Here is a 15,715-nt window from a genome sequence, read left to right on the forward strand (position 1 = left end):
GTGGCCTTGTGTGTTTGTGTCTGGCAGAAATTAGGCGCGGGCATCACCCAGTTTGCCTACAGCTGTGTGCAGGAGCACATGGTGTGGACGAACATGCAGTTCTGGGAGGCCATGTTCTACAGTGATGTCCAGAACCACATCAGAGCCCTGTATCTGGAGGCAGACGGGGGGGAGCTGTCCACCTCTGTAAGAACAGACCCTACAATTACACAACGAGCAGAACCGTTTTTTAAGCTAACGCTCCTGTATATTAGTATCAAACACAGCAATAAAAACATACCTTTTCCGTGATAATGGTACTTAGTCCTTGGAGTACATCCTTACATTGACCCCATCTGACCTTTCCCCTTCCACCCCCCCCCAGTCTCACGGTCAGCAGGAGTCTGGTCCAGCAGCAGGAGGTCAGGAGCTGCTGGGTGCTCTGGAGCTGGCGTCAGAGCAGAGCAGGCTGTGGCCCACGCTCAGCAAGGAGCAGCAGAGTGAGCGCGTGCAGAAGGAGGAGAGCACGGTGTTCAGCCAGGCCATCCACTACGCCAACCGCATGTCCTACCTGCTGCTGCCCCTGGACACCAGCAAGAACCGCCTGCTCAACAGGTCCGGGATAGGGGACGTGGAGAGTGTTAGCAACAGCTACGTCACCAACAGGTACACCAACAGGTGGGGGATCCACACACACACACACACACACACAAAAACACACTCGACAACAGACAGACAAACGCACCCAACAGCTCCATCACTAACAGACGTGTGAAAAACAGCTTATCAAACAGTGGGCAGCTTTGTAACATCTTACAGTGGAGCCAGCAGCAAACTTATGCCTAGGGATTAGACTTTATCTTTGAAGTTCAAGCTCATATTGGTCGTTCCTAAGATGCCTTTGTTGTTTTTATTTAGCATTGCTGGCAGCATGGCAGAGAGCTACGACACAGAGAGCGGCTTTGAGGACGCTGAGAGCTCTGATGTGGCCAACTCTGTGGTGCGATTTATCAACCGCTTCGTAGACAAAGTGTGTAACGAAAGTGGGGTGACCAACGAGCACCTCAAGGCACTACACACCATGATACCAGGTAGGAATCTCCATTTTGTGTTTTTGGTGCTCGTGTTGTGAACTTTCCTTGACAGATCAGGGTTGTATTCATTAGGCACTAAATGGAAGAAAACGGACTGACGGGGAGGATTCCCTGAAATTGTCCAATAAGAAACACTTGTTTTAGTTTTCCTTTGCAAAGCGTTTTGCTACGGTGTTCCTTAATGAATATGACCCAGGTTTTCTAGAGTTCAAATTGTGCATTAGGAGAGAGTTTTAATCAGTTTCTCTCTCTCCCTCCTGTGTTGTTCCACAGACATCGTTCAGATGCACATCGAGACGCTGGATGCAGTCCACAGGGAGAGTAAGCGACTGCCACCGATCCAAAAGGTAACCAATTCCTTATTTTACATTACGCTGGACAAAAGCCACGCAGAGCCCCGCCCCAGGCCAGCCGCGCTCAACCCCCTCTCCACCAATCCGTGCTCAGTGTCACAGTGCCACACCCACGGCAGGTACGTCTGTCCCAGCGACAGCACCATGTGTGACTCATACTACTACGCCTGAGCCGTGCATGCTGGGTTGATGTAGTTACCCTCTCAGAAGCCGGGGTCTCGTTCATTTGGAACTAAAATGGGAGATTTTTTTTTGAAAAGGAGGTACTACCAAACTTTGACCAATACGAACAAGAACGTGGATTTCCTGTTTTCATTACATTTTCTCCCATTAGTGCCTACTGAACGTGAACCTGGTAGATGACTACAGCCTGAGCAGTGTATGCTGGAGGTTGTAGTTCTCAGTGACCTGGTTGACTACAGCCTGCGTCACTGACTCTTGTGCCTTCAGACAGAAGGGTGCAGTTTGCTCTGGTTGTTCTGTGGAGTTTTCTGCCAGCAGTTGGAGAGGGATAGTAGCTTGGCACGGCATCATCGGCATGTCTGTTGTGTTAATGGCAACTAAGCATTGTCATAGCATATGCATCAACCAAGAGCTCAGGGATGCCCTGTATCAGATATCTGTCCAATTGGATCTCACCTCAGAGCGCCTCACATTTGACCTGATCCCACCTCCCAGAATGCTCTCAATTTTTTATTTATTCTGCGTGAGCGTTCATATCATATGAATTCCAGTTAAATCCTCTCCCAATGAGCTGGATCCAGGGCATTAGGAGTTGCACAACAGATTATGAAATGGGTTACAAAACGAGTGCCTTAACAAATGTTCTATTATGAGTTGAGCTGCTCTGTTTGGTGTAGTTGCCCCAGCGTAGGCCTCTCCAGCGTCGCTGGGCACAGGAAATTATGTCATGCTCTGAGCCAGATGTTCTATTGGTCTTTAACAGAAACTGGACCTGCCGCTCTTCATACTTTGAATACATCTCTATACATCCAAGAATGCTGTTAGATGATTTTGTGAGAAGAATTTTAGAAAATATACAAATGGTTGTAAACATGTTACCTCTTTCGAAGGGGGAAACCCTAAACCACTCAAAATTGCAGTTTATATTATACTAGTCTTAAGAGATTTGAAGAGTTTCATATCCAACTTGTTTTACTTGTTGAGCATCAGGGATGTCTTTGCCAAGATCCCACAGGCCAATTGAGATTTAGGCAAACCGCTTATGTAACATTAACAAAAAATTACAAATTGCAATCAAATGTCTCCATTTTTATATCTCCGTTTTCAGCTGTCTGTCGTGTGATACATTTGTGCTTCAGCATGCGATCTGGATTGACGTGTGCCATTTGTTGTGGTGAATTTGTTCTGATAAGATATAGAACCACCAATGTAAGGATGGCTTATATATTTGAGTTCTGTTGGACATAAAGCACGAGCAACTGTCTCCCCCCCCATCCTTACCTACCTTGTCCCTCTACTCAATCTGCTTACTCTTCTCCTTCCATCAATTATCAACTCTTCTTGTTTCTTTACCCCACATCTACCTCTTCTTTATCTTCCTCTGCTCTCCCTCTCTTCTTGTCCACGATCTCTTCCCCCTTTCCTTTTCTCTCCTTCACTCCTCCCTCTCTCCGTGCTGCAGCCCAAGCTTCTGAGGCCCATTCTTCTGGCGGGAGAGGAGCTGGTGATGGACGGCATGCGGGTGCACTTGATCTCAGATGGCCGGGAGGAGGCCACAGGGGCCTTGGGGGGTCCACCCCTCCTCCCTGCCGAGGGGGCCATCTTCCTCACCACCTACCGCCTCATCTTCAAGGGCACGCCCAACGACCCGCTGGGTAAGAGGGTGTTGAAAACACAAACATGCACACGCGTTAGCAGTAACACACACACACTTTCTCTCTAACCCTGAGTGTTGTTGCTGTGCAGTGGGTGAGCAGGTGGTGACGCGGTCGTTCCCCATCGCCTCCCTGACAAAGGAGAAGAGGATCTCTGTCAGTCTGTCCATGGACCAGTTCATACAGGAGGGTCTGCAGCTACGCTCCTGCACTTTCCAGGTACACCTCTACCCTCCATCCTGCCACCCTCATATCCATCACCCTACTGCCTAAACACCAGGCCCCTAGGCCTTCATAGCTTCTCCTCCCTCAACCCTGCTACCCCCCCCCTTCCACACACTCTCATTCTGCATCGTAACGCTCTCCATTTAAAATTTGACAGAACACTCATTAGTGTTTTTCTGACACTCCTAATATCTCTCTCCTCCTCCTGTAGCTGCTGAAGATAGCTTTTGATGAGGAGGTGGCGTCGGACCTGGCCGAGGTGTTCCGGAAGCACATGCACAAGCTCCGCTACCCACAGCACGTCCAGGGAACCTTCGCCTTCACCGTGGGCCAGAGTGGCAAGACGTTGGTCGAACACAAGACCAAGGACAAGAACCAGTCAATAAAGTAAGACGAGACGAATATAACACACACTCACGTCAACCACAAGAACCAAAACGGCGCTAAAAGGAAACAGGAAGCGCATGCACACGCCAAACACATTTCAATACACATCAGCATTGTATAAAACGTCAGTACCGCTCCAGTTTTATCGTCAGTCAGCAGAGTAATGAGAAAGTGTAAATCTGTAAGATGTTTCACACCTCTCACATCCTCCAGGTCAAGTACAGGTCAAGTCACAAGTCACAGGTGACACCCCAGCACTGTAATGTGAGCTGAATATACGGCCTGCCCCAAGCAGCAGCCTCTGGAGATATAGTAGTCCACATTATTGCCCTACATTTCATAGTCGTCCTGAAAGTTTAAAGAATATATTAAAACCTTGGGCATTTTTATCTGACGGTCTCTGATTTAAAGTCAGTGTTTGGTGTGATGCAATAATAAAACAGGATTTATAGACTATTTGCTTGCTTTTGAAACTATTACTATTTGTAAGTGCTTCAGTGAGTGTGAACCCTTGTTCTTGTGTAACCACCAATGGGCCATATAGCATGCAGACTGTTTAGTTCTGCTGGCTGCACACTGACTTATTCCAGGCCTGGTCAGTACAGAGGAATGCAGCTTCACATCCTACACTCTATTCTGTCCACTGTCACTGCCAGTAGACCCCCAGAGTCCCCTTATACTTTATCATCCCCCACTCTCTCCATTTCCCCCCCTCTCTCTCTGTTGCTCTCACTCTGTGTGTATCTCTCTCCCCCCGTCACTCCTTCCTTTTTTCTCTCTCATGTGGGGTATGAAAAGAGCATGAGCTTCTCTGAGAGCTGGCTTCTATCTGTTGAATAATGCAGCAGTGGAAACAGTGACGGCTCCTCCGTGTTTGTCCCTGGTGTTTCCATCTCCTCCCCGAGTCTTCACGCCACTAAAAGACTCCATTCATTCAGTGATATTAACCACACGACAATGCAGGCCCAACCCCCCCTGCAGCAGTGAGCAAGCTCAACTAGCAGTCTTTTACTGCATTCATTAGCTTTAATTATGCATACAGACTACCACCAAGTCTGCATTAGGGATGTGCCTTGGATTTAATTGACCGGTTATTTAAACTTCTAAGTACCACTCAGTGCATTTGTACCTTTAAATGTCTAACCAGGGTTGTATTCACTTGACATGAAATGGGAGCAAACGGGCCAAAACAGGGAGGTGCAATCTAAACTTGTTCAATAAGAAACACTTGTTTTCATTTTCCGTTGCAAAGTGTTTTGCTACGGTGTGCCCAAATGAATATGACCCAGGAAGTAGACGTCATTAAGTTAACTATGTTGTGAACCCTTTTATGTCTCTCTCTCTTCCCTCTACTCCTCCTCTTACCTTTTCTCCCTCCACCCTTCCTAAGAACACTTTCCAAAAACCTGGTGAAGAGTGCCAAGAGGACGATCGGTCGACAGTATGTGACCCGGAAGAAGTACTCACCTCCCACCTGGGAGAACAGGAGCAGCCTGCAGTCAGAGCTGGATGAGGATGAGATCTCCGGTAGGCCATGGTGTTGACAACTCAAGCAGTAACGTCAAGGTTTAGGGCGGCATTTTGACTTAAAATCCATGCACTCCCATTGACATAAATACATGTCTTATGTAAAAGTCTTGAGTTGCTGTTGAATGGTCTCTACAGTGTTTGATCTGAGGTAGTAGGCCAGTGTACACTGTCTCTGACTGTGTCTCTGCTACAGTCTCAGAGGAGTTGGACCAGGGCTCCCTCACCCTGTCTTCCACCATCCGCTCCTCGGACAGACAGACCATGAGCAACGTGGTGGAGCGTGCCTGTTGCCGTGACTATCAGCGGCTAGGACTGGGCACGCTCAGTAACAGCCTGACGCGCTCCAAGAACGAGCCCTTCCGCATCTCCACCGTCAACCGCATGTACACCGTCTGCAGGAGGTAAGTTCACGGTCCAACCGCAGAAAGAACAGGTTTTTACGACGGGTTCACGGTCAAATCTCATGTGGGACTCCCTAAAAACATGCCACTTCGACACGTTTTTAGCGGATATCAATCGCATGTGGTAGGTTTATGGTCAAATCGTATATGGACCATGTTTCAAGTAACTTCCTGAGTTTAGTCTCTAAGCACTGCGTTCAGGTTGAATGCCTTCTTGATTCAAGTACACGTTTGATCTTAACGTTTATATAACTTAACATTGTCATTTTACTCTATGACTTGATATGCAGAGTGGGCCAATGAGCAAACTATATTTTAACACATGACATTATCTTGTGGTCATGACATTCTGCAGTGACATGAACAGAATGTCATCTCAACCCTAACTCCCTCTGCGCTCTCTCTCTCTATCTCTATCTGTGTGTTACCAGTTACCCCGGCCTGTTGATCGTGCCCCAGAGCATCCCGGACTCCACCATCCAGCGCATCTCCCGCTGTTACAGACAGAACCGTTTCCCTGTGGTGTGCTGGAGGAACTCTCGTACCAAGGCTGTGCTGCTGCGCTCTGCAGGCCTCCATGCTAAGGGAGTGGTGGGCTTCTTCAAGTCCCCCAATGCCCCCAGCGCCGGTACGACACACACTAAAAGTTAGTTAGATGGTGTCTTTAAGGGAATGACTGGGGATGTTGGGCTTTGTTTAGGAATAATAAAACACGGCAAACCACTCCAAAGCCAGCTATATCAGTAGCAATGTTATGTGAAAGTATAAGAATGTGATCGAGAAAGTCTCAACTCATCAGAAACAATGAGCAAATAGACCAACACTTTAGATGCATAGAAATGCACAATGCACAGCTCATGCCCCTTATAGCTTGAGCAGCATTTTTTTGTCTTTTTTTTAGCAAAAACTAGTGGTGATTGACAGTTGTGATCCTTCCCCAGGCCCCTCCCAGGCCGACTCGACCAGCCTGGAGCAGGAGAAGTACATGCAGGCGATCATCAGCTCCATGCCCTCCTACTGTGAGCCCAGTGGCAGGAACACACTCGGTGGCTTCACCTCCACTCACATGAGCACCTCAGGTAGGGGACACACACATCCAGCTTTTGGCCCAATTTTTTTTTAAATGAAAATCCAATAAAATTGACACCGGCCAATTGTCCCGCAAGAAATAAAATAATCCCATTCCAAAATAATGCTTTTTAGCCTATTCATTGCTGGAAATACCAGTCGATGGAAATACATTTGACCGGTCATGCTTATCGGTCTATAGTTTAATTTGCATAATTAAATTGGCTTGTGTATTTTCGTTAGTCGATATGATTCTTATCACACACTTTTTGGGGGAGAAATCTGTAAAATAGCACGAGAGCACGAGAGCTGCTGCTACAGCTCCTGTTGCTGCTGGTGTGAAATGTGCTTTTATAAGCCCAGTCATTGCACAACAATTCTAAATGCGTTCGCGTGTTAAAAACAGTCACCATAAAAAAAAAAACACTATATTTCTCAGCTGGTAATTGAAGCACCATTCAAGTGCTTAGGCAACAGTAGGCATGATTCTGCAGGTCACACACCACTTTAGAATGTGAGCTGGAGATGGTATGCATTTTGAAAACCTACTTAATTGTGTGAAACCTTAATGTTTCACTTCATATTATGAGGCACGTCTTACCTTGCTTCAATGTAGCTGAGACAAAATCTGTTTCTATAAATGTGGAGGCATTTATTTTCTATAGACTTCCATATGCCAATGAAACAAGTTGCCAAATGTTCAATTTTTTTAAATTGGTTTTCAAATCAACTGTCTTTCATTGTCCAGTAGCCAAAAACACAATCCTAATCATATTAGCAATCCATGCTAGTTGTTGCATCTTTAGATCTCCGATCCTTCTACATTTCTAATGGATATTTTCATCTCACATGAATCCGCTTGCATGTGCAGTGTGCTTTTGACAACGGTGTTTTCCCGCTAATTGCATTATGGAACTAACATTAGCGTGTAGCCTATAACTGCCGTGTGCACATTGCTGCGCTTATAATGTGATTAAATAATAGTTTATCAACATTTTAAGCTAAATGTTCTGATCTGTGTATGAGTCTCAATGCTTTTTAAAGTAATTTTGATGTACTGGTTATATGAATTTGGAATCTATCGTTCCCCAAATGTCCCAGAGTCCGTTTGGAATAGGCAATTTATTTCTCGCACAGAACGACAAGCTGACCCAATAGAATAGGTCAGCTTTTCTACAATGGGGGACAGTAGATTGACACAGGCTAGTGATTTTCCTGCTCGTTACTGGTCTTGTCTTTGCTGAGGAAAAGTAAATGTGGACAGTTATTCTAACATCTTCAAAGTGCGCTTCGGAATTTGGAAGGACGCGAGCCATTGCATCCTCGAGTGGCATGTACTGTTAAGTGCATTATCGGAATCTAAATGTGATTTGAGTCATTCTGAGCACCGTGGGTGGACGCCCTAATCAGGTTTCACACCCAATGCATATAGGTCCGGTATATTTAAAATGCTGTCGATCAAATATCCAGCTCCGCATTTTCCTAACGGAAACCCTGAAGCACATACACTCTTAAGCCAGAGTTTGTGACGCTTTGCTTGTGTCTATCTCCAGACTCGTCAGATAAGCTGAGGCAGCCTAAGATTGGAGCTCTGATGAAACAGGTGATGGGAGGCAAGGAGCACATACCTGGAACCTTCAGCCGCGGAGGTGAGATTGTGGTTTTACTGTGTTTGTGTGGGTGTATGTGGTTGTGTTACTTGCATCAATTAGTTCATAGAAACTTCCTTTGCAAGGAATGCTTTATATTTCTAGGTTTGGTTTGGGATTGTATTGTGGCTTGCCCTACAATTACCTGCCAAGGAACATTCACTGGAACTAACCCAAAAGAGGAATGGGGGTTGTTACCTTAATAATAACCAATCTCCATAGTGTATCCATATTTGGGCCTGTGTGTGTGTGTGTGTGAAACCGTCTCCCCCTATCGTCTATGGTGTTGGTTAACGGACATCATCTCTGTGTCATTTGACCTCAGCTCTGGGTCAAAGGGCGAGGGTCATCTCCCTCTCTCAGCCCAGAGTTTCAGGCAAGGCCAGAAACCCCCCTGGAGGTACAGTATGCACCGACCCCTGACTCCCTGTCTCCCCAATCTAACCAATCAGGACTCTTAACAGTGATGTCAGTCTGTGTTGGCTGGCGTCCCCGCCTGTCGGTCCCTCTTCCCTGTGATGTCCTAGTGTGTCTCGCTCTCAGGACTAACTTTTTGTTGTCCAATCTCTTTGTTGGAGAGATTCTCTACCTTTCAAGGCGTCTGTTTGCATGCTTTTCTAGTGGGCCGTCAACTCTACACACACTGCTGCAGATCGTCCTGTTTGTCCATGTTTCTGTTCTGTGTTTGATTACTACTGTGTGCTGTGAGTGGTCTGATGACTCATGTTTTCCCAGCGTTGTTTGGTTTGGCACATCGTTTTCATATATAGCCTATTGAGCAAAATAGGTCAATCTTACTATAGTTGTTCAATTATTTATACCTTGGAGTACTTTTTTATCAGCATGGCTTTCAGTTAGTCTAGTGGTATAGAGTACAATGAATGTATGTGCCACTGCCACTGCATAAATGGCTTGTGTGTGTTGATAATGGCAAACTTGGAGAGTGCATACTGTATGTGTGTGTGATACCCCCCTCTAAAACCTCTACCTGTATGTGTGTGTGATAACCCCCTCTAAAATCTCTCCCTGTATGTGTGTGTGATAACCCCCTCTAAAACCTCTACCTGTGTGTGTGTGTGTGTGTGTGATAACCCCCTCTAAAACCTCTCCCTGTGTGTGTGTGTGATAACCCCCTCTAAAACCTCTCCCTGTGTGTGTGTGTGATAACCCCCTCTAAAACCTCTACCTGTATGTGTGTGTGTGTGATAACCCCCTCTAAAACCTCTACCTGTATGTGTGTGTGTGTGTGATAACCCCCTCTAAAACCTCTACCTGTATGTGTGTGTGTGTGACAACCCCCTCTAAAACCTCTACCTGTATGTGTGTGTGTGTGACAACCCCCTCTAAAACCTCTACCTGTATGTGTGTGTGTGATAACCCCCTCTAAAACCTCTACCTGTATGTGTGTGTGATACCCCCCTCTAAAACCTCTACCTGTATGTGTGTGATCCAGGGAAGTGGGGCAGTATCCGGGGCAGTGGGCGTCTGAGTGCCTACAACCCAGAAGTGGGGAACAGGCTGTCCAGTAAGGAGTCTCCCCAGCCCAACGGGGGCCCCAGCGAGGCCCTGTTCCTCACACAGCAGAGGGCCTACCTCTACATCATCGGAGACAAGACACAGCTCAAAGTAACTGCCAATACACAATACTACACTAGACTGTCTACTTATTTAATATTGACTCAATATCCCAGAAGTCTTTGGAGGTCTTGTTGTCATTGAAACTTGTCCCCTGTTTGTCCCATGTCATCAGGGTGGGAAGCAGGACTCGTTCCAGCAGTGGGAGGTGGTGCCCATCGAGGTGTGCGATGTGCGTCAGGTGAAGAACAGCTTTAAGAAGCTGATGAAGGCCTGTGTTCCCAGCTCAGCCACCTCTGAACCCAGCATGACCTTCCACCGCTGCCTGGAAGAGTCCGAATGGATGTGCCTGGTAATGCTCTCATTCATACAGAGTGTGTGTGTGTGTTAGCGTGTGCAACTGTAAAAGTGTATGTATTGTGCAATAGAGAGACCTATGAATGCATTTTGTTTTTGTATGTTAATCCTGACTCTGCATAAGGTAATGTGTGTATGATGTAAGTGTGTTTATCCTGACTCTGCATAAGGTAATGTGTGTATGATGTAAGTATGTTTATCCTGACTCTGCATAAGGTAATGTGTGTATGATGTAAGTATGTTTATCCTGACTCTGCATAAGGTAATGTGTGTAAGTATGTTTATCCTGACTCTGCATAAGGTAATGTGTGTATGATTTAAGTGTGCTAATCATGACGTGTGTGTCCAGCTCCACAGAGTTCTGCAGGTGTCTGTCCTGGTGGTAGAGTTGTTAGACACGGGCTCGTCAGTCATGGTCAGTCTGGAGGACGGCTGGGACGTCACTACTCAGGTATAACACACGTACTCACTAAACATACAATGCAAACACACCTCTCACAGCTAATGTAGGTCAACTTGTACATACATGTGATGCATCGTCTCTCCATGGTCTCAACCCTGTCTCTGCCAGTGCTAATGGTCTCCTCACTCCTCTGTTTAGGTAACCTATAAACAGTCATCCTGTCTGACTATCGCACTGATTCTCGGTCTCTCTCTAGGTGGTGTCTCTGGTCCAGATTCTGTCAGACCCGTACTACCGGACCTTCGATGGCTTCCGTCTGCTGGTGGAGAAGGAGTGGCTGTCGTTTGGCCACAGGTTCAGTCATCGCGGCGCCCAGACCCTGGCCAGCCAGAGCAGCGGCTTCACACCTGTGTTCCTGCAGTTTCTCGACTGTGTGCACCAGGTATGTACGTGTGGGGTTGGGTTTTATGAGTGCAGGTGTGACAGTAAGTGTGTGTTTAACTGTGTCACTGGGTGTTTACATGTCAGCTACATTACCCATATCATCTGGATTCTGCTATTTATCTGTATAGGTGTGTGTCTGAGTAAACATGTGTGTGTGTGACAGTGAATTTCTTTTTTTCCCCGGCCATTGACGTGGACTTGCATGTATGATGCGTCTCTGGCAGAGGGTTTCAATAGTCCTGTCTGTATTTATGATCCCAGCTTCACAATGTCAGCAGTCAGCAGCAGCAGTTGTCAGCAGCATACCACCCTGCATACCACTGCTGGCTTGCTTCTGAAGCTAAGCAGGGTTGATCCTGGTCAGTCCCTGGATGGGAGACCAGATGCTGCTGGAAGTGGTGTTGGAGGGCCAGTAGGAGGCACTCTTTCCTCTGGTCTAAAAAAATAATAGTGATTGGGGACATTGCCCTGTGTAGGGTGCCGTCTTTCAGATGGGACGTTAAACCGGTGTCCTGACTCTCTGAGGTCATTAAAGATCCCATTGCACTTATCGTAAGAGTAGGGGTGTTAACCCCGGTGTCCTGGCTAAATTCCCAATCTGGCCCTCATACCATCATGGTCACCTAATCATTCCCAGCTTACAATTGGCTCATTCATCCCCCTCCTCTCCCCTGAAACTATTCCCCAGGTTGTTGCTGTAAATGAGAATGTGTTCTCAGTCAACTTACCTGGTAAAATAACGGTAAAATAAAAAATATATATTTAAAAAAAATGGCTTGCTCTATTTAACCCCCCTGTTACTGTCAGTAGTGTTATATTACACACACAGGGACGTACACTGTGTGTACAAAACATTAGGAACACCTTCCTAATATTGAGTTGCTTGCCGTTTTGCACTCAGAACAGCATCAATTTAACAGGTGACACGAATAAGGGATCGTAGCTTTCACCTGGTCAGTCATGGAAAGAGCAGGTGTTCCTAATATTTTGTACACTCAGTGTATATGGGTTGTCGTTCCCATAATGAGTGCCTTTTGCGTCCCTTTGATATTTTAAGTAGAAATTGTACACAAATATTGAATTTTAAAATCCTATTATATTAAATGAAGTGCCCTTGAATATAGACCAAATGGAAAAATCAATACATTTTGTGCGTCCTCTTTGACTTGTAGGAAGCTTTTTTCCCACTCAATCCCAATATCATTGTAAAACACTAGTTACTTTTGTTGCTTTGATAGTCATTTCTGAAGATGATTAATTTGAAGGTCAACCCTGCTACGTGAACTCTTTTTAATATGGTGAAACTATTCATTTTTATTATTATTTTTCATTCAAAAGAAACATCTAATAGTCAAATCATGGAGTAAAAGCCGATGAGCTGGTTCTAGTCTTTTTGGCCATTTTCTGGTGTTTTGTGGTAACTGAGTGGGTCGAGCATAACACGTCAACCCTGTTACCCATACAAAGACGGGCTAGAAATGTTTCAACAATTTATTGGTGAAGCTTGCATTGTTGCCCCTCCCTGTTTCACACAACAATCTTCCCTGTTTCCCCTGTCACAAGGGGATTTATGGATGATTCAAGATTTACTATAGTCATTTCTTTAGTTAACCTCTTGAGATGGGGATTTATATATTTTTTTTTGTTGAGTTGAACATGTGCTCTATAACAATGTTAAAATTAGGTGAAATAAAACGTTTTTTCCCCCCACTAAGTTACACTACTCAAAAGGCACATAATTGGTGGAATGACCCATATCTCACTAGGATCCTTTCTCTCTCTTTCCCTAGACTCTTTAAATAGTCTTCTTCATGTAAACTATGTTACAAAGCTCAGCCAAGAGCTATTAACCTGGATCAAATATTTCCTGAATGTAATCAGATGAGTACGCTATGTCCGACCATCCTGTTATATGGATGTGCTAGAACAGATTATTTAAGTTTGAACAGGTCTTCCTCCTTTCCCCTTCAGCCAAACATTTGTTTGGGAGAGTGCAGTCTGCTGACTCTGTGGCCTTTTCTCATTTGGGCAAAAGTCTGTCCTAAGTGGTCCAGGAGCGTATCAATTTGAAGGGTAGGCAAATGGAAGAGTTTCCTCCCCTCCTCAAAAGCCACCTTTCATCGAGGATAGTCCTACAGTGCATTCAGAAAGTATTCAGACCTTCACTTTTTACTTTAGACTTATTCTAAAATTGAGGATGTTTAAAAATACCTCATAATGACAAAGTGAAAACAGGTTTTTAGACATTTTTGCGAATGTATTAAAAATAAAAAAAACATACCTTATTTACATAAGTATTCAGACCCTGGGCCTCCTGAGTGGCGCAGTGCTAGAGGCGTTAGTACAGACCCGGGTTAATTCCCGGTCTGTGCCACAACTGGCCGTGGCCCGGGAATCCCACAGGATGGCACACAATTGGCCCAGCGTCGTTAGGGTAGGGTTTGGCCGGGGGGTCTTTACTTGGCTCATCGCACCCTAGCGACTCCTTGTGGCGGGCTGGGTGCCTGCAGGTTTCTTCTCTGAAACATTGGTGTGGCTGCCTTCCGGGTTAAGCTGGTGGGTGTTAAGGAGCGCGGTTAGGCAGGTCATGTTTCGGAGGACGCATGACTCCACCTTCGTCTCTCGCCCGTTGGGGAGTTGCAGCGATGAGACAAGATTGGAATTGGGGTGGCAGGGGTGAAGAAGAAGAAAAAGGGAATCAGGCCCTTGAAATTGAGCTCAGGTGCATCCTGTTTCCATTGATCATCCTTGAGATGTTTCTACAACTTCATCTGAGTCCACCTGTGGTCAATTCAATTGATTGGACATGATTTGGAAAGGCACACACCTGTCTATATAAGGTCCCACAGTTGACAGTGCATGTCAGAGAAAAAACCAAGCCATGAGGTCGAAGGAATTGTCTGTGGAGCTCAGAGACAGGATTGTGTCGGGCACAGATCTGGGGAAGGGTACCAAAACATTTCTGCAGCATTGAAGGTCCCCAAGAACACAGTGGCCTCCATCATTCTTAAATGGAAGAAGTTTGGAACCACCAAGACTCTTCCTAGAGCTGGCCGCACTGAGTAATTTGGGGAGAAGGGCCTTGGTCAGGGAGGTGACCAAGAACCCAATTGTCACTCTGACAGTGCTCCAGGGGTTCTTCTGTGGAGATGGGAGAATCTTCCAGAAGGACAACCATCTCTGCAGCACTCCACCAATCAGGCCTTTATGGTAGAGTGGCCGAATGGAAGCCACTCCTCAGTAAAAGGCACATGACAGCCCGCTTGGAGTTTGCTAAAAGGCACCTAGAGGACCATCAGACCATGAGAAGCAAGATTCTCTGGTCTGATGAATCCAAGATTGAACTCTTTGGCCTGAATGCCAAGCGTCATGTCTGGAGGAAACCTGGCACCATCCCTTCGGTGAAGCATGGTGGTGGCAGCATCATGCTATGGGGATGTTTTTCAGCAGCAGGGAAAGGAAGACTTGTCAGGATTGAGGGAAAGATGAACATAGCAAAGTACAGAGAGATCCTTGATAAAAACCTGCTCCAGAGCGCCCAGGACCTCAGACTGGGGCGAAGGTTCACCTTCCAACAGGACAACAACCCTAAGCAGATAGCCAAGACAATGCAGGAGTGGCTTCGGGACAAGTCTCTGAATGTCCTTGAGTGGCCCAGCCAGAGCTCGGACTTGAACCCAATCGAACATCTCTGGAGAGACCTGAAAATAGCTGTGCAGCGATGCTCCCCATCCAACCTGACAGCTTGAGAGGATCTGCAGAGCAGTATGGAAGAAACTCCCCGAATACAGGTGTGCCAAGCTTGTAGCATCATACGCAAGAAGACTCAAGCCTGTAATCGCTGCCAACGGTGCTTAAACAAAGTACTAAGTAAAGGGACTGAATACTTTTGTAAATGTGGTGTTTTCAGTTTTGAATTTTTATACATTTGCAAACATTTCTTAAAACCTGTTTTTAATTTGTAGTTATGGGGTATTGTGTGTAGATTGAGAAATTATTTAATACATTTTAGAATAAGGCTGTAACAAAATATGGAACAAGTCAAGGGGTAAGAATACTTTCCAAATGCATCCTACCAGAGTTCTTCGCGGAAGATTTCTGAAATCTGCCACACCCCGATTGAATCAGCTTTTGTTTTTTCAGAGGAGAAACGTATATACACGTTTAAAAACAATATGCTATTTCCATCTATAAAATGTCTTGCACAACTAGCTATATTTTGTTTTATCACGTAATTCGCCCGATGACGCGTGAGTGGAGAGGAGTGTCTAATTTCATACAAGCGCATTTTCATCCATGTTCCGTCTCCTCGATGACCTTTGACCTTTTTCTAAAGGAGGCGAAAGTGTACGCAGGAGCTGCGCAAATCCAATTGAGGAAGGGCCAGTGAATGTTTGATCAAGAAGTTGAGC

At 45.8% G+C, this 15,715-nt stretch overlaps 1 protein-coding gene across 13 annotated transcripts in view; it reads left to right on the forward strand.

Annotated features, from left to right (window-relative positions):
* LOC106609364 (myotubularin-related protein 5) overlaps positions 1 to 15,715 on the forward strand; it is a 90,091-nt gene that overhangs the window by 69,654 nt on the left and 4,722 nt on the right. For 6 of the 13 annotated variants that reach the window (XM_014208124.3, XM_014208126.3, XM_014208128.3 and 3 more), the window contains 17 exons: positions 28 to 186; positions 365 to 657; positions 898 to 1,070; positions 1,347 to 1,420; positions 3,072 to 3,264; positions 3,356 to 3,483; positions 3,701 to 3,876; positions 5,267 to 5,403; positions 5,600 to 5,807; positions 6,239 to 6,453; positions 6,749 to 6,886; positions 8,429 to 8,524; positions 8,850 to 8,924; positions 9,978 to 10,150; positions 10,275 to 10,451; positions 10,806 to 10,907; positions 11,116 to 11,301. In XM_014208124.3, the coding sequence (XP_014063599.1) occupies positions 28 to 186; positions 365 to 657; positions 898 to 1,070; positions 1,347 to 1,420; positions 3,072 to 3,264; positions 3,356 to 3,483; positions 3,701 to 3,876; positions 5,267 to 5,403; positions 5,600 to 5,807; positions 6,239 to 6,453; positions 6,749 to 6,886; positions 8,429 to 8,524; positions 8,850 to 8,924; positions 9,978 to 10,150; positions 10,275 to 10,451; positions 10,806 to 10,907; positions 11,116 to 11,301 (2,703 nt within the window). The remainder of the gene's footprint in view (positions 1 to 27; positions 187 to 364; positions 658 to 897; positions 1,071 to 1,346; positions 1,421 to 3,071; positions 3,265 to 3,355; positions 3,484 to 3,700; positions 3,877 to 5,266; positions 5,404 to 5,599; positions 5,808 to 6,238; positions 6,454 to 6,748; positions 6,887 to 8,428; positions 8,525 to 8,849; positions 8,925 to 9,977; positions 10,151 to 10,274; positions 10,452 to 10,805; positions 10,908 to 11,115; positions 11,302 to 15,715) is intronic. The other 7 variants (XM_014208125.3, XM_082977721.1, XM_014208130.3 and 4 more) reach the window with 5 other exon arrangements.

The sequence above is a fragment of the Salmo salar genome, chromosome 07 (assembly GCF_965601325.2).
Source record: "Salmo salar chromosome 07, fSalSal1, whole genome shotgun sequence".
Classification (NCBI taxonomy): domain Eukaryota; kingdom Metazoa; phylum Chordata; class Actinopteri; order Salmoniformes; family Salmonidae; genus Salmo; species Salmo salar.